The following is an 18,352-nucleotide window of genomic DNA, read 5'->3' as shown; positions in this document are numbered from 1 at the left end:
ACACGGATGTGTCTCCTGTTACCCTCTACGGCACCCACAAGCCTCATTAGATCAGAGTGGACAAAACCAGGCATTAAATCTACTGTCACAACTATTGTCACAGCTACTGTCACAGCTACTGTCAGACTGCTTTGTAATAGACTGTCATAGCCCCAATTAAAGAAGTAAACATTGGCTGTTTTTTACGTGGTGGTGTCGTTAAAATAATTTGATCAAAATGGTGAACCCCTGGTGTAGACTATATAAACATACTTATGATGCCTGGCTGACTGACTGGTGTTAAAATGCATTAAGTTACCTGATCTGTAGCAGTTAGCTCTGGGCTCTCCTCTCCCCCAGGCTGCCTGGTCTGTAGCAGTTAGCTCTGGGCTCTCCTCTCCCCCAGGCTGCCTGGTCTGTAGCAGTTAGCTCTGGGCTCTCCTCTCCCCCAGGCTGCCTGGTCTGTAGCAGTTAGCTCTGGGCTCTCCTCTCCCCCAGTCTGCCTGGTCTGTAGCAGTTAGCTCTGGGCTCTCCTCTCCCCCAGTCTGCCTGGTCTGTAGCAGTTAGCTCTGGGCTCTCCTCTCCCCAGGCTGCCTGGTCTGTAGCAGTTAGCTCTGGGCTCTCCTCTCCCCCAGTCTGCCTGGTCTGTAGCAGTTAGCTCTGGGCTCTCCTCTCCCCAGGCTGCCTGGTCTGTAGCAGTTAGCTCTGGGCTCTCCTCTCCCCCAGTCTGCCTGGTCTGTAGCAGTTAGCTCTGGGCTCTCCTCTCCTCCAGTCGGCCTGGTCTGTAGCAGTTAGCTCTGGGCTCTCCTCTCCCCAGTCTGTCTGGTCTGTAGCAGTTAGCTCTGGGCTCTCCTCTCCCCAGTCTGCCTGGTCTGTAGCAGTTAGCTCTGGGCTCTCCTCTCCCCCAGTCTGCCTGGTCTGTAGCAGTTAGCTCTGGGCTCTCCTCTCCCCCAGTCTGCCTGGTCTGTAGCAGTTAGCTCTGGGCTCTCCTCTCCTCCAGGCTGCCTGGTCTGTAGCAGTTAGCTCTGGGCTCTCCTCTCCCCCAGTCTGCCTGGTCTGTAGCAGTTAGCTCTGGGCTCTCCTCTCCTCCAGTCTGCCTGGTCTGTAGCAGTTAGCTCTGGGCTCTCCCAGTCTGCCTGGTCTGTAGCAGTTAGCTCTGGGCTCTCCTCTCCTCCAGGCTTGCCTGGTCTGTAGCAGTTAGCTCTGGGCTCTCCTCTCCTCCAGTCTGCCTGGTCTGTAGCAGTTAGCTCTGGGCTCTCCTCTCCTCCAGTCTGCCTGGTCTGTAAGCAGTTAGCTCTGGGCTCTCCTCTCCTCCAGTCTGCCTGGTCTGTAGCAGTTAGCTCTGGGCCCTCCTCTCTTCCAGTCTGCCTGGTCTGTAGCAGTTAGCTCTGGGCTCTCCCAGTCTGCCTGGTCTGTAGCAGTTAGCTCTGGGCTCTCCCAGTCTGCCTGGTCTGTAGCAGTTAGCTCTGGGCTCTCCCAGTCTGCCTGGTCTGCAGTTAGCTCTGGGCTCTCCTCTCCTCCAGTCTGCCTGGTCTGTAGCAGTTAGCTCTGGGCTCTCCCATTCTGCCTGGTCTGTAGCAGTTAGCTCTGGGCTCTCCTCTCCCAGGCTGCCTGGTCTGTAGCAGTTAGCTCTGGGCTCTCCTCTCCTCCAGGCTGCCTGGTCTGTAGCAGTTAGCTCTGGGCTCTCCTCTCCTCCAGGCTGCCTGGTCTGTAGCAGTTAGCTCTGGGCTCTCCTCTCCTCCAGTCTGCCTGGTCTGTAGCAGTTAGCTCTGGGCTCTCCTCTCCTCCAGTCTGCCTGGTCTGTAGCAGTTAGCTCTTGGCTCTCCCAGTCTGCCTGGTCTGTAGCAGTTAGCTCTGGGCTCTCCTCTCCTCCAGTCTGCCTGGTCTGTAGCAGTTAGCTCTGGGCTCTCCCAGTCTGCCTGGTCTGTAGCAGTTAGCTCTGGGCTCTCCTCTCCTCCAGGCTGCCTGGTCTGTAGCAGTTAGCTCTGGGCTCTCCTCTCCTCCAGTCTGCCTGGTCTGTAGCAGTTAGCTCTGGGCTCTCCTCTCCTCCAGTCTGCCTGGTCTGTAGCAGTTAGCTCTGGGCTCTCCTCTCCTCCAGTCTGCCTGGTCTGTAGCAGTTAGCTCTGGGCTCTCCTCTCCTCCAGTCTGCCTGGTCTGTAGCAGTTAGCTCTGGGCTCTCCTCTCCCCAGTCTGTCTGGTCTGTAGCAGTTAGCTCTGGGCTCTCCTCTCCCCCAGTCTGCCTGGTCTGTAGCAGTTAGCTCTGGGCTCTCCTCTCCCCCAGTCTGCCTGGTCTGTAGCAGTTAGCTCTGGGCTCTCCTCTCCTCCAGGCTGCCTGGTCTGTAGCAGTTAGCTCTGGGCTCTCCTCTCCCCCAGTCTGCCTGGTCTGTAGCAGTTAGCTCTGGGCTCTCCTCTCTCCAGTCTGCCTGGTCTGTAGCAGTTAGCTCTGGGCTCTCCCAGTCTGCCTGGTCTGTAGCAGTTAGCTCTGGGCTCTCCTCTCCTCCAGGCTTGCCTGGTCTGTAGCAGTTAGCTCTGGGCTCTCCTCTCCCCCAGTCTGCCTGGTCTGTAGCAGTTAGCTCTGGGCTCTCCTCTCCTCCAGTCTGCCTGGTCTGTAGCAGTTAGCTCTGGGCTCTCCTCTCCTCCAGTCTGCCTGGTCTGTAAGCAGTTAGCTCTGGGCTCTCCTCTCCTCCAGTCTGCCTGGTCTGTAGCAGTTAGCTCTGGGCCCTCCTCTCTTCCAGTCTGCCTGGTCTGTAGCAGTTAGCTCTGGGCTCTCCCAGTCTGCCTGGTCTGTAGCAGTTAGCTCTGGGCTCTCCTCTCCTCCAGTCTGCCTGGTCTGTAGCAGTTAGCTCTGGGCCCTCCTCTCTTCCAGTCTGCCTGGTCTGTAGCAGTTAGCTCTGGGCTCTCCCAGTCTGCCTGGTCTGTAGCAGTTAGCTCTGGGCTCTCCTCTCCTCCAGTCTGCCTGGTCTGTAGCAGTTAGCTCTGGGCTCTCCCATTCTGCCTGGTCTGTAGCAGTTAGCTCTGGGCTCTCCTCTCCTCCAGGCTGCCTGGTCTGTAGCAGTTAGCTCTGGGCTCTCCTCTCCTCCAGGCTGCCTGGTCTGTAGCAGTTAGCTCTGGGCTCTCCTCTCCTCCAGGCTGCCTGGTCTGTAGCAGTTAGCTCTGGGCTCTCCTCTCCTCCAGTCTGCCTGGTCTGTAGCAGTTAGCTCTGGGCTCTCCTCTCCTCCAGTCTGCCTGGTCTGTAGCAGTTAGCTCTTGGCTCTCCCAGTCTGCCTGGTCTGTAGCAGTTAGCTCTGGGCTCTCCTCTCCTCCAGTCTGCCTGGTCTGTAGCAGTTAGCTCTGGGCTCTCCCAGTCTGCCTGGTCTGTAGCAGTTAGCTCTGGGCTCTCCTCTCCTCCAGGCTGCCTGTGGTCTGTAGCAGTTAGCTCTGGGCTCTCCTCTCCTCCAGTCTGCCTGGTCTGTAGCAGTTAGCTCTGGGCTCTCCTCTCCTCCAGTCTGTCTAGTCTGTAGCAGTTAGCTCTGGGCTCTCCTCTCCTCCAGTCTGCCTGGTCTGTTGCAGTTAGCTCTGGGCTCTCCTCTCCTCCAGTCTGCCTGGTCTGTTGCAGTTAGCTCTGGGCTCTCCTCTCCTCCAGTCTGTCTGGTCTGTAGCAGTTAGGTCTGGGCTCTCCTCTCCTCCAGTCTGTCTGGTCTGTAGCAGTTAGGTCTGGGCTCTCCTCTCCTCCAGTCTGCCTGGTCTGTTGCAGTTAGCTCTGGGCTCTCCTCTCCTCCAGTCTGCCTGGTCTGTTGCAGTTAGCTCTGGGCTCTCCTCTCCTCCAGTCTGCCTGATCTGTAGCAGTTAGCTCTGGGCTCTCCTCTCCCCCAGTCTGTCTGGTCTGTAGCAGTTAGCTCTGGGCTCTCCTCTCCTCCTGGTCTGTAGCAGTTAGCTCTGGGCCCTCCTCTCCTGGTCTGTAGCAGTTAGCTCTGGGCTCTCCTCTCCTCCAGTCTGCCTGGTCTGTAGCAGTTAGCTCTGGGCTCTCCTCTCCTCTCCTGGTCTGTAGCAGTTAGCTCTGAGCCCTCCTCTCCTCTCCTGGTCTGTAGCAGTTAGCTCTGGGCTCTCCTCTCCTGGTCTGTAGCAGTTAGCTCTGGGCTCTCCTCTCCTGGTCTGTAGCAGTTAGCTCTGGGCTCTCCTCTCCTGGTCTGTAGCAGTTAGCTCTGGGCTCTCCTCTCCTGGTCTGTAGCAGTTAGCTCGGGGCTCTCCTCTCCTGGTCTGTAGCAGTTAGCTCTGGGCTCTCCTCTCCTCCAGTCTGCCTGGTCTGTAGCAGTTAGCTCTGGGCTCTCCTCTCCTCCAGTCTGCCATAAATCTGATCAGAGGGGAGACGTTTCCATTAGAATAAATGGCAGCCTCTCAGAGGAGAAGTAAGATTGATGGTTAAAGTTAAATGGTATTAGCCGTGCAGTTTAAATATTTAACCCAGCCTTATCATAACTGTTCTTAACACTTAAAGTAATATACAGCCCAGGCCTGGCTGTGTGTGTGGACCTGTATCACATATATCTTCTACAGATCAGGTCCGTCTAGTCTACTTCACTGTTGTCCAATGGCTGGCTGTTATCCACGGAAGTCTTGTAAAGACATAGTTCTTTCAGGTTGTGTTCAGGGTTGTCGGGTAATTCATTGTGTTTCAGTATTGTGATATGATTTCAAACCATCTCTACTGCATGGAAAGAAGATTTTTGGCATATGCCGGGATCTCCGGTTATCGATTTTGATTGAACAATTGGCTCTGCATTTTACCAGTGTTTGACTACCAGGTTCACGCGATTGAACTGGGGACTGAGTTATACCACAGAGGCTCAGAGGTTTACTGTAGTGTTAACCACAGAGAGAGCAGGTCTAGTTTTACTGTAGTGTTTAACCACAGAGAGAGCAGGTCTAGTTTTACTGTAGTGTTTAACCACAGAGAGAGCAGGTCTAGTTTTACTGTAGTGTTTAACCACAGAGAGCAGGTCTAGTTGTACTGTAGTGTCTAACCACAGAGAGAGCAGGTCTAGGTTTACTGTAGTGTTTAACCACAGAGAGAGCAGGTCTAGTTATACTGTAGTGTCTAACCACAGATAGAGCAGGTCTGGTTGTACTGTAGTGTTTAACCACAGAGAGAGCAGGTCTAGTTGTACTGTAGTGTTTAACCACAGAGAGAGCAGGTCTGGTAATTTTACTGTGTGTTTAACCACAGAGAGAGCAGGTCTAGTTGTACTGTAGTGTTTAACCACAGAGAGAGCAGTCTGTTAAATGAGTGTTTAAATGTAAATGTAATGTAATCTAGTTGTACTATAGTGTTTAACCACAGAGTGAGCAGGTCTAGTTGTACTGTAGTGTTTAACCACAGAGAGAGCAGGTCTAGTTTTACTGTAGTGTTTAACCACAGAGAGAGCAGGTCTAGTTGTACTGTAGTGTTTAACCACAGAGAGCAGGACTAGGTTTACTGTAGTGTTTAACCACAGAGAGAGCAGGTCTAGTTGTACTGTAGTGTTGAACCACAGAGAGACCAGGTCTAGTTTTACTGTAGTGTTTAACCACAGAGAGCAGGTCTAGTTGTACTGTAGTGTTTAACCACAGAGAGAGCAGGTCTAGTTTTACTGTAGTGTTTAACCACAGAGAGAGCAGGTCTAGTTGTACTGTAGTGTTTAACCACAGAGAGAGCAGGTCTAGTTTTACTGTAGTGTTTAGCCACAGAGAGAGCAGGTCTAGTTGTACTGTAGTGTCTAACCACAGAGAGAGCAGGTCTAGTTGTACTGTAGTGTCTAACCACAGAGAGAGCAGGTCTAGTTGTACTGTAGTGTTTAACCACAGAGAGAGCAGGTCTAGTTATACTGTAGTGTTTAACCACAGAGAGCAGGTCTAGTTATACTGTAGTGTCTAACCACAGAGAGAGCACGTCTAGTTGTACTGTAGTGTTTAACCACAGAGAGCAGGTCTAGTTGTACTGTAGTGTTTAACCACAGAGAGAGCAGGTCTAGTTGTACTGTAGTGTCTAACCACAGAGAGAGCAGGTCTAGTTTTACTGTAGTGTCTAACCACAGAGAGAGCAGGTCTAGTTGTACTGTAGTGTTTAACCACAGAGAGCAGGTCTAGTTGTACTGTAGTGTTTAACCACAGAGAGCAGGTCTAGTTGTACTGTAGTGTTTAACCACAGAGAGCAGGACTATGTTTACTGTAGTGTTTAACCACAGAGAGCAGGTCTAGTTTTACTGTAGTGTTTAACCACAGAGAGCAGGTCTAGTTGTACTGTAGTGTTTAACCACAGAGAGAGCAGGTCTAGTTGTACTGTAGTGTTTAACCACAGAGAGACCAGGTCTAGTTTTACTGTAGTGTTTAACCACAGAGAGAGCAGGACTAGGTTTACTGTAGTGTTTAACCACAGAGAGCAGGACTAGTTTTACTGTAGTGTTTAACCACAGAGAGAGCAGGTCTAGTTTTACTGTAGTGTTTAACCACAGAGAGAGCAGGTCTAGTTTTACTGTAGTGTTTAACCACAGAGAGAGCAGGTCTAGTTGTACTGTAGTGTTTAACCACAGAGAGAGCAGGTCTAGTTTTACTGTAGTGTTTAACCACAGAGAGCAGGTCTCTCCTCCTGCCCTTGGCACGGCCCTCTCACCTGAAGGTAAATGTTTATGACTGGCTCCTCATTAAAACAGAGGCCATTAATGGGCCCAATTAAAACAATGGTTTCATCTCACACCAAATGAAACCCGGCCCTGTTTATTGGGGCTGGGGATAATGGAATCTGAGACTGAGGGAAGAAGGATGTGATGTTAACCCTGTCCTGCCCAAACTAGATGGACACAATGGGATCATCTCTCATAACTTGTCTCTTGATTCTTAACATTAATAAGTCCTTGGAAGGAGGGTATATTCACAGACATGTTTGTCATTTGTGAGGATCTTTACTAGTACTACCATGCAGCTTTGTACCCATTTCCAGAAAGTTCAACTCACACAAAAAAAGTTAAACTTGGAGAATAGAAGTCTATGAAGTTGCATTTTCTAGTTGTTAGAGTTTGTAAAAGGAGCATTCCCCTCCGTCTGAGAGATGTATATTTCAACAGCTGAACTCCTACGAGGCCCCTCCCCCTACCCTCCGGTGGGCCGGATCAATGGCCTCGATCACCACGGAGATGACGGAACGTTTGAATATCCCTCCCTGATTGGGCCAGAGCGCTGGGCCTGGGGATCGATAGGAGGCAGCTGAGCACCCATTGATTGGCATTGCCCTTTTCAATAACACTGATAGCCCGCTCTCTCTCCTCTCTCGCTCCTGTATAATAATTGTGAAATAATCACTGGAGCTGTTAGCAGGTAAGGGGTGTGTGTGTGGAAGGCGGACAGGGGCTCTGCTGTGGACCAGATAGATAGGAGATTCACAGACAGGGCTGCTGGAGCTGCCTGCGTCAGCATTATGAGGAATAATGGACTGTTCTGGTCTGAACCATTAGCTAGTGTTCTCTCGCTCTCTTCTCTCTCCATTTCTCACTCTCGTTCTCTCTTGTATCCATCTCTTCCTTCGATTAGTTGGTCTAGCTCTCTCTCTCTCTTCTCTCTCCATTTCTTTTTCTTTTTTCTATTAGGTTGTCTAGCCCGCTATGTGTCTCCATTGGGAGAAGAGACTGAATGATGACTGTGTTGTGTTGTTGCAGTGGCCCAGAAGATTGTGGCGACCAGGAAGAAGCAGCAGCTGTCCATTGGTCCGTGCAAGTCCCTCCCCAACTCACCTAGCCACTCCTCTGTGTGTTCTGCACAGGTGGCAGCAGCAGTTCACATCAGCCAGGTAGGTACACACACACACACACAAATACATTTACCGACAGACACAATTTACTGACACACAAACAAAATGGCCACATTGAGGTTCTTGACTACATTCCCTTGTCCATATTGGTTCTTCCTCCCTCTTCCTCTGTCAGCGTTGTGCTGTAAGATGCTTCTCCCAGCAGCAGCAGCATCTCTCTTTACCATGCACACACACACACACACACACACACCGTCTACCACCCTGCCGTGTCTTCGATCCACACACACATACACACCGTTTACCACTCTGTCGTGTCTTCGATCCACACACACACACCGTTTACCACTCTGTCGTGTCTTCGATCCACACACACACACACCGTTTACCTCTCTGTCGTGTCTTCGATCCTCACATCCACACCTTACCACTCTGTCGTGTCTTCGATCCTCACACACACACCGTTTACCACTCTGTCGTGTCTTCGATCCTCACACATACACACCGTTTACCACTCTGTCGTGTCTTCGATCCACACACCGTTTACCTCTCTGTCGTGTCTTCGATCCTCACACACACACACACACCGTTTACCACCCTGTCGTGTCTTCGATCCTCACACACACACACCGTTTACCACTCTGTCGTGTCTTGATCCACACACACACACACCGTTTACCACTCTGTCGTGTTTCGATCCTCACACACACACCGTTTACTACCCTGTCGTGTTCGATCCTCACACACACACACACACACGGTTTACCACCCTGTCGTGTCTTCGATCCTCACACACACACACACACCGTTTACTACCCTGTCGTGTCTTCGATCCACACACACACCATTTACTACCCTGTCGTGTCTTCGATCCTCACACACACACACCGTTTACTACCCTGTCGTGTCTTCGATCCTCACACACACACACCGTTTACTACCCTGTCGTGTCTTCGATCCTCACACACACACACACATCGTTTACCAACCTGTCGTGTCTTGATCTCACACACACACACACCGTTTACTACCCTGTCGTGTCTTCGATCCTCACACACACACACCGTTTACTACCCTGTCGTGTCTTCGATCCACACACACACACCGTTTACTACCCTGTCGTGTTTCGATCCCCACACACACACACCGTTTACTACCCTGTCGTGTCTTCGATCCTCACACACACACACCGTTTACTACCCTGTCGTGTCTTCGATCACACACACACACACACCGTTTACCACCCTGTCGTGTCTTCGATCCTCACACACACACACCGTTTACTACCCTGTCGTGTCTTGATCCACACACACACACACCGTTTACCACCCTGTCGTGTCTTGATCCACACACACACACACCGTTTACTACCCTGTCATGTCTTCGATCCACACACACACACACACCGTTTACCACCCTGTCGTGTCTTCGATCCTCACACACACACACCGTTTACCACCCTGTCGTGTCTTCGATCCTCACACACACACCGTCTACCACCCTGTCGTGTCTTCGATCCTCACACACACACACACACCGTTTACCACCCTGTCGTGTCTTCGATCCTCACACACACCGTCTACCACCCTGTCGTGTCTTGATCCACACACACACACACACCGTTTACCAACCTGTTGTGTCTTCGATCCTCACACACACACACACACCGTTTACCAACCTGTTGTGTCTTCGATCCTCACACACACACACACACCGTTTACTACCCTGTCGTGTCTTCGATCCACACACACACACCATTTCCTACCCTGTCGTGTCTTCGATCCTCACACACACACACCGTTTACTACCCTGTCGTGTCTTGATCCACACACACACACACCGTTTACCACCCTGTCGTGTTTCCACACACACACACACCGTCTACCACCTGTCGTGTCTTCGATCTCACACACACACACCGTCTACCACCCTGTCGTTCCACACACACACACACACACGTTTACCACCCTGTCGTGTCTTCGATCCTCACACACACACACCGTCTACCACCCTGTCGTGTCTTCGATCCACACACACACACACCGTCTACCACCCTGTCGTGTCTTCGATCCTCACACACACACACCGTCTACCACCCTGTCGTGTCTTCGATCCTCACACACACACACCGTTTACCACCCTGTCGTGTCTTGATCCTCACACACACACACACCGTTTACAACTCTGTCGTGTTTCGATCCTCACACACACAACCACCCTGTCGTGTCTTCGATCCTCACACACACACAACCGTCTACCACCCTGTCGTGTCTTGATCACACACACACACCGTCTACCACTTCGATTCACACACACACACACACGTCACCACCCTGTCGTGTCTTCGATCCTCACACACACACACCGTTTACCAACCTGTCGTGTCTTCGATCCACACACACACACCGTTTACCAACCTGTCGTGTCTTGATCCACACACACACACACGCACACACACCATTTACCAACCTGTCGTGTCTTGATCCACACACACACACGCACACACACCGTTTACCAACCTGTCGTGTCTTCGATCCACACACACACACACACACCGTTTACCAACCTGTCGTGTCTTGATCCTCCACACACACACACCGTTTACCAACCTGTCGTGTCTTCGATCCTCACACACACACGCACACGCACACACACCGTTTACCACACTGTAGTGTCTTCGATCCACACACACACACACACACACACCGTTTACCACACTGTAGTGTTTTGATCCTTTTACCACACTGTAGTGTTTTCGATCCACAGCGCTCAGTCCCCCATCGATTTGTCATTAAGCCAGCATCATTCAGCTTGTCTCCGTAGCCCAGCTCATCCCCTGAGAATCAGGGTTGTTTTCACAAAGTAACAGTACTTTCCTGATGCAGAATGGCCCTCAGTGTGTCTTCAATGCTAACCATAATCCTCTCCCAAGCTGGGGCTCTTGTTTTACAGTAGAGTGTTAAGGAATCTAGTAGGAATGGTAGAGTTAATGAGTGACAGATCTAGTGTATGTTATTATGAAGAGGAGATACTGTACCAGCTGTATACTAGTGTAGTGTCTGTTATTATGAAGGGGGATGCTGTATACTAGTGTATTGTCTATTATTATGAAGGGGGATGCTGTACCAGCTGTATACTAGTGTAGTGTCTGTTATTATGAAGGGGGATGCTGTACACTAGTGTATTGTCTATTATTATGAAGGGGGATGCTGTACCAGCTGTATACTAGTGTAGTGTCTGTTATTATGAAGAGGAGATGCTGTACCAGCTGTATACTAGTGTAGTGTCTGTTATTATGAAGGGGGATGCTGTACACTAGTGTATTGTCTATTATTATGAAGGGGGATACCAGCTGTATACTAGTGTAGTGTCTGTTATTATGAAGGGGGATGCTGTATACTAGTGTAGTGTATGTTATTATGAAGGGGGATGCTGTATACTAGTGTAGTGTCTGTTATTATGAAGGGGGGATGCTGTATACTAGTGTAGTGTATGTTATTATGAAGGGGGATGCTGTATACTAGTGTAGTGTCTGTTATTATGAAGGGGGATGCTGTATACTAGTGTAGTGTCTGCTATTATGAAGGGGGATGCTGTACCAGCTGTATACTAGTGTAGTGTATGTTATTATGAAGGTGGGATGCTGTATACTAGTGTAGTGTCTGTTATTATGAAGGTGGGATGCTGTATACTAGTGTAGTGTCTGCTCTTATGAAGGGGGATGCTGTACCAGCTGTATACTAGTGTAGTGTATGTTATTATGAAGGGGGATGCTGTATTCTAGTGTAGTGTCTGTTATTATGAAGGGGATGCTGTATACTAGTGTAGTGTCTGTTATTATGAAGGGGGATGCTGTACCAGCTGTATACCAGTGTAGTGTCTGTTATTATGAAGGGGGATGCTGTATACTAGTGTAGTGTATGTTATTATGAAGGGGGATGCTGTATACTAGTGTAGTGTCTGTTATTATGAAGGGGGATGCTGTATACTAGTGTAGTGTCTGTTATTATGAAGGGGGATGCTGTATACTAGTGTAGTGTATGTTATTATGAAGGTGGGATGCTGTATACTAGTGTAGTGTCTGTTATTATGAAGGGGGATGCTGTATACTAGTGTAGTGTCTGTTATTATGAAGGGGGATGCTGTATACTAGTGTAGTGTCTGTTATTATGAAGGGGGATGCTGTATACTAGTGTAGTGTCTGTTATTATGAAGGGGATGCTGTACCAGCTGTATACTAGTGTAGTGTCTGTTATTATGAAGGGGGATGCTGTATACTAGTGCAGTGTCTGTTATTATGAAGGGGAGGCTGTATACTAGTGTAGTGTCTGTTATTTGAAGGGGGATGCTGTACCAGCTGTATACTAGTGTAGTGTCTGTTATTATGAAGGGGGATGCTGTATACTAGTGTAGTGTGTTATTATGAAGGGGGATGCTGTACCAGCTGTATACTAGTGTAGTGTCTGTTATTATGAAGGGGGATGCTGTATACTAGTGTAGTGTCTGTTATTATGAAGGGGGATGCTGTACCAGCTGTATACTAGTGTAGTGTCTGTTATTATGAAGGGGGATGCTGTATACTAGTGTAGTGTCTGTTATTATGAAGGGGGGATGCTGTACCAGCTGTATACTAGTGTAGTGTCTGTTATTATGAAGGGGGATGCTGTATACTAGTGTAGTGTCTGTTATTATGAAGGGGGATGCTGTACCAGCTGTATACTAGTGTAGTGTCTGTTATTATGAAGGGGGATGCTGTATACTAGTGTAGTGTCTGTCATTATGAAGGGGGATGCTGTATACTAGTGTAGTGTCTGTCATTAGGAAGGGGGATGCTGTATACTAGTGTAGTGTCTGTCATTATGAAGGGGGATGTTGTATACTAGTGTAGTGTCTGTTATTATGAAGGGGAGGCTGTACCAGCTGTATACTAGTGTAGTGTCTGTCATTATGAAGGGGGATCCTGTATACTAGTGTAGTGTCTGTCATTATGAAGGGGGATGCTGTATACTAGTGTAGTGTCTGTCATTATGAAGGGGGATGCTGTATACTAGTGTAGTGTCTGTTATTATGAAGGGGGAGGCTGTACCAGCTGTATACTAGTGTAGTGTCTGTCATTATGAAGGGGGATGCTGTATACTAGTGTAGTGTCTGTCATTATGAAGGGGGATGCTGTATACTAGTGTAGTGTCTGTCATTATGAAGGGGGATGCTGTATACTAGTGTAGTGTCTGTCATTATGAAGGGGGATGCTGTATACTAGTGTAGTGTCTGTCATTATGAAGGGGGATGCTGTATACTAGTGTAGTGTCTGTTATTATGAAGGGGGATGCTGTACCAGCTGTATACTAGTGTAGTGTCTGTCATTATGAAGGGGGATGCTGTATACTAGTGTAGTGTCTGTTATTATGAAGGGGGATGCTGTATACTAGTGTAGTGTCTGTTATTATGAAGGGGATGCTGTACACTAGTGTAGTGTCTGTTATTATGAAGGGGGGATGCTGTATACTAGTGTAGTGTCTGTTATTATGAAGGGGATGCTGTATACTAGTGTAGTGTCTGTTATTATGAAGGGGGATGCTGTATACTAGTGTAGTGTCTGTTATTATGAAGGGGGATGCTGTATACTAGTGTAGTGTCTGTTATTATGAAGGGGGATGCTGTACACTAGTGTAGTGTCTGTTATTATGAAGGGGATGCTGTACACTAGTGTAGTGTATGTTATTATGAAGGGGGATGCTGTATACTAGTGTAGTGTCTGTTATTATGAAGGGGGATGCTGTATACTAGTGTAGTGTCTGTTATTATGAAGGGGGATGCTGTACACTAGTGTAGTGTCTGTTATTATGAAGGGGGGATGCTGTATACTAGTGTAGTGTCTGTTATTATGAAGGGGGATGCTGTACACTAGTGTAGTGTCTGTTATTATGAAGGGGGATGCTGTACCAGCTGTATACTAGTGTAGTGTCTGTTATTATGAAGGGGATGCTGTATACTAGTGTAGTGTCTGTTATTATGAAGGGGGATGCTGTACACTAGTGTAGTGTCTGTTATTATGAAGGGGGATGCTGTATACTAGTGTAGTGTCTGTTATTATGAAGGGGATGCTGTACACTAGTGTAGTGTCTGTTATTATGAAGGGGATGCTGTACCAGCTGTATACTAGTGTAGTGTCTGTTATTATGAAGGGGATGCTGTACCAGCTGTATACTAGTGTAGTGTCTGTTATTATGAAGGGGGATGCTGTATACTAGTGCAGTGTCTGTTATTATGAAGGGGGATGCTGTATACTAGTGTAGTGTCTGTTATTTTGAAGGGGGATGCTGTACCAGCTGTATACTAGTGTAGTGTCTGTTATTATGAAGGGGGATGCTGTATACTAGTGTAGTGTGTTATTATGAAGGGGGATGCTGACCAGCTGTATACTAGTGTAGTGTCTGTTATTATGAAGGGGGATGCTGTATACTAGTGTAGTGTCTGTTATTATGAAGGGGGATGCTGTACCAGCTGTATACTAGTGTAGTGTCTGTTATTATGAAGGGGATGCTGTATACTAGTGTAGTGTCTGTTATTATGAAGGGGGATGCTGTACCAGCTGTATACTAGTGTAGTGTCTGTTATTATGAAGGGGGATGCTGTATACTAGTGTAGTGTCTGTTATTATGAAGGGGGATACCAGCTGTATACTAGTGTAGTGTCTGTTATTATGAAGGGGGATGCTGTATACTAGTGTAGTGTCTGTCATTATGAAGGGGGGATGCTGTATACTAGTGTAGTGTCTGTCATTATGAAGGGGGATGCTGTATACTAGTGTAGTGTCTGTCATTATGAAGGGGGATGTTGTATACTAGTGTAGTGTCTGTTATTATGAAGGGGAGGCTGTACCAGCTGTATACTAGTGTAGTGTCTGTCATTATGAAGGGGGATCCTGTATACTAGTGTAGTGTCTGTCATTATGAAGGGGGATGCTGTATACTAGTGTAGTGTCTGTCATTATGAAGGGGGATGCTGTATACTAGTGTAGTGTCTGTTATTATGAAGGGGAGGCTGTACCAGCTGTATACTAGTGTAGTGTCTGTCATTATGAAGGGGGGGATGCTGTATACTAGTGTAGTGTCTGTCATTATGAAGGGGGATGCTGTATACTAGTGTAGTGTCTGTCATTATGAAGGGGGATGCTGTATACTAGTGTAGTGTCTGTTATTATGAAGGGGGATGCTGTACCAGCTGTATACTAGTGTAGTGTCTGTCATTATGAAGGGGGATGCTGTATACTAGTGTAGTGTCTGTTATTATGAAGGGGGATGCTGTATACTAGTGTAGTGTCTGTTATTATGAAGGGGGATGCTGTACACTAGTGTAGTGTCTGTTATTATGAAGGGGGATGCTGTATACTAGTGTAGTGTCTGTTATTATGAAGGGGGATGCTGTATACTAGTGTAGTGTCTGTTATTATGAAGGGGATGCTGTATACTAGTGTAGTGTCTGTTATTATGAAGGGGGATGCTGTATACTAGTGTAGTGTCTGTTATTATGAAGGGGGATGCTGTACACTAGTGTAGTGTCTGTTATTATGAAGGGGATGCTGTACACTAGTGTAGTGTATGTTATTATGAAGGGGGATGCTGTATACTAGTGTAGTGTCTGTTATTATGAAGGGGGATGCTGTATACTAGTGTAGTGTCTGTTATTATGAAGGGGATGCTGTACACTAGTGTAGTGTCTGTTATTATGAAGGGGGATGCTGTATACTAGTGTAGTGTCTGTTATTATGAAGGGGATGCTGTACACTAGTGTAGTGTCTGTTATTATGAAGGGGGATGCTGTACCAGCTGTATACTAGTGTAGTGTCTGTTATTATGAAGGGGATGCTGTATACTAGTGTAGTGTCTGTTATTATGAAGGGGGATGCTGTACACTAGTGTAGTGTCTGTTATTATGAAGGGGGATGCTGTATACTAGTGTAGTGTCTGTTATTATGAAGGGGGATGCTGTACACTAGTGTAGTGTCTGTTATTATGAAGGGGGATGCTGTACCAGCTGTATACTAGTGTAGTGTCTGTTATTATGAAGGGGGATGCTGTACACTAGTGTAGTGTCTGTTATTATGAAGGGGGATGCTGTACCAGCTGTATACTAGTGTAGTGTCTGTTATTATGAAGGGGGATGCTGTATACTAGTGTAGTGTATGTTATTATGAAGGGGGATGCTGTATACTAGTGTAGTGTCTGTTATTATGAAGGGGGGATGCTGTATACTAGTGTAGTGTCTGTTATTATGAAGGTGGGATGCTGTATACTAGTGTAGTGTCTGTTATTATGAAGGGGGGGTGGTGTATACTAGTGTAGTGTATGTTATTATGAAGGGGGATGCTGTACCAGCTGTATACTAGTGTAGTGTCTGTTATTATGAAGGCGGGATGCTGTATACTAGTGTAGTGTCTGTTATTATGAAGGGGGGATGCTGTATACTAGTGTAGTGTCTGTTATTATGAAGGGGGATGCTGTACCAGCCGTATACTAGTGTAGTGTCTGTTATTATGAAGGGGGGATGCTGTATACTAGTGCAGTGTCTGTTATTATGAAGGGGGATGCTGTATACTAGTGTAGTGTCTGTTATTTTGAAGGGGGGATGCTGTACCAGCTGTATACTAGTGTAGTGTCTGTTATTATGAAGGGGGATGCTGTACACTAGTGTAGTGTCTGTTATTATGAAGGGGGATGCTGTACCAGCTGTATACTAGTGTAGTGTCTGTTATTATGAAGGGGGATGCTGTACACTAGTGTAGTGTCTGTTATTATGAAGGGGGATGCTGTATACTAGTGTAGTGTCTGTTATTATGAAGGGGGATGCTGTACCAGCTGTATACTAGTGTAGTGTCTGTTATTATGAAGGGGGATGCTGTATACTAGTGTAGTGTCTGTTATTATGAAGGGGGGATGCTGTATACTAGTGTAGTGTCTGTTATTATGAAGGGGGATGCTGTACACTAGTGTAGTGTCTGTTATTATGAAGGGGGATGCTGTATACTAGTGTAGTGTCTGTTATTATGAAGGGGGATGCTGTACACTAGTGTAGTGTCTGTTATTATGAAGGGGGATGCTGTATACTAGTGTAGTGTATGTTATTATGAAGGGGGATGCTGTATACTAGTGTAGTGTCTGTTATTATGAAGGGGGATGCTGTATACTAGTGTAGTGTCTGTTATTATGAAGGGGGATGCTGTATACTAGTGTAGTGTCTGTTATTATGAAGGGGATGCTGTATACTAGTGTAGTGTCTGTTATTATGAAGGGGGGGATGCTGTATACTAGTGTAGTGTCTGTTATTATGAAGGGGGATGCTGTATACTAGTGTAGTGTCTGTTATTATGAAGGGGGATGCTGTATACTAGTGTAGTGTCTGTTATTATGAAGGGGGATGCTGTATACTAGTGTAGTGTCTGTTATTATGAAGGGGGATGCTGTATACTAGTGTAGTGTCTGTTATTATGAAGGGGGATGCTGTATACTAGTGTAGTGTCTGTTATTATGAAGGGGGATGCTGTATACTAGTGTAGTGTCTGTTATTATGAAGGGGGATGCTGTGTAGTGTCTGTTATTATGAAGGGGGATGCTGTACCAGCTGTATACTAGTGTAGTGTCTGTTATTATGAAGGGGGATGCTGTATACTAGTGTAGTGTCTGTTATTATGAAGGGGGATGCTGTATACTAGTGTAGTGTCTGTTATTATGAAGGGGGATGCTGTATACTAGTGTAGTGTATGTTATTATGAAGGGGGGATGCTGTATACTAGTGTAGTGTCTGTTATTATGAAGGGGGATGCTGTATACTAGTGTAGTGTCTGTTATTATGAAGGGGGATGCTGTACCAGCTGTATACTAGTGTAGTGTCTGTTATTATGAAGGGGGATGCTGTATACTAGTGTAGTGTCTGTTATTATGAAGGGGGATGCTGTATACTAGTGTAGTGTCTGTTATTATGAAGGGGGGATGCTGTATACTAGTGTAGTGTCTGTTATTATGAAGGGGGATGCTGTATACTAGTGCAGTGTCTGTTATTATGAAGGGGGATGCTGTATACTAGTGTAGTGTCTGTTATTTTGAAGGGGGGATACCAGCTGTATACTAGTGTAGTGTCTGTTATTATGAAGGGGATGCTGTACACTAGTGTAGTGTCTGTTATTATGAAGGGGATGCTGTACCAGCTGTATACTAGTGTAGTGTCTGTTATTATGAAGGGGGATGCTGTACACTAGTGTAGTGTCTGTTATTATGAAGGGGGATGCTGTACACTAGTGTAGTGTCTGTTATTATGAAGGGGGATGCTGTACCAGCTGTATACTAGTGTAGTGTCTGTTATTATGAAGGGGGATGCTGTACCAGCTGTATACTAGTGTAGTGTCTGTTATTATGAAGGGGGGATGCTGTATACTAGTGTAGTGTCTGTTATTATGAAGGGGGATGCTGTATACTAGTGTAGTGTCTGTTATTATGAAGGGGATGCTGTACACTAGTGTAGTGTCTGTTATTATGAAGGGGGATGCTGTATACTAGTGTAGTGTCTGTTATTATGAAGGGGGATGCTGTACACTAGTGTAGTGTCTGTTATTATGAAGGG

The 18,352-nt window shown here is 47.2% G+C and overlaps 1 protein-coding gene across 5 annotated transcripts in view; it reads left to right on the top strand.

Annotated features, from left to right (window-relative positions):
- agap1 (ArfGAP with GTPase domain, ankyrin repeat and PH domain 1) overlaps positions 1-18,352 on the top strand; it is a 297,905-nt gene that overhangs the window by 153,319 nt on the left and 126,234 nt on the right. For all 5 annotated transcript variants that reach the window (XM_065023309.1, XM_065023307.1, XM_065023299.1 and 2 more), the window contains exon 7: positions 7,644-7,774. In XM_065023309.1, coding sequence (XP_064879381.1) covers positions 7,644-7,774 — 131 coding nt within the window. The remainder of the gene's footprint in view (positions 1-7,643; positions 7,775-18,352) is intronic.

Source organism: Oncorhynchus nerka, linkage group LG2 (genome assembly GCF_034236695.1).
Source record: "Oncorhynchus nerka isolate Pitt River linkage group LG2, Oner_Uvic_2.0, whole genome shotgun sequence".
NCBI classification, from domain to species: domain Eukaryota; kingdom Metazoa; phylum Chordata; class Actinopteri; order Salmoniformes; family Salmonidae; genus Oncorhynchus; species Oncorhynchus nerka.
The sequence above is the reverse complement of the archived record's forward strand: the minus strand, read 5'-3'. Positions and strand labels throughout refer to the sequence as shown.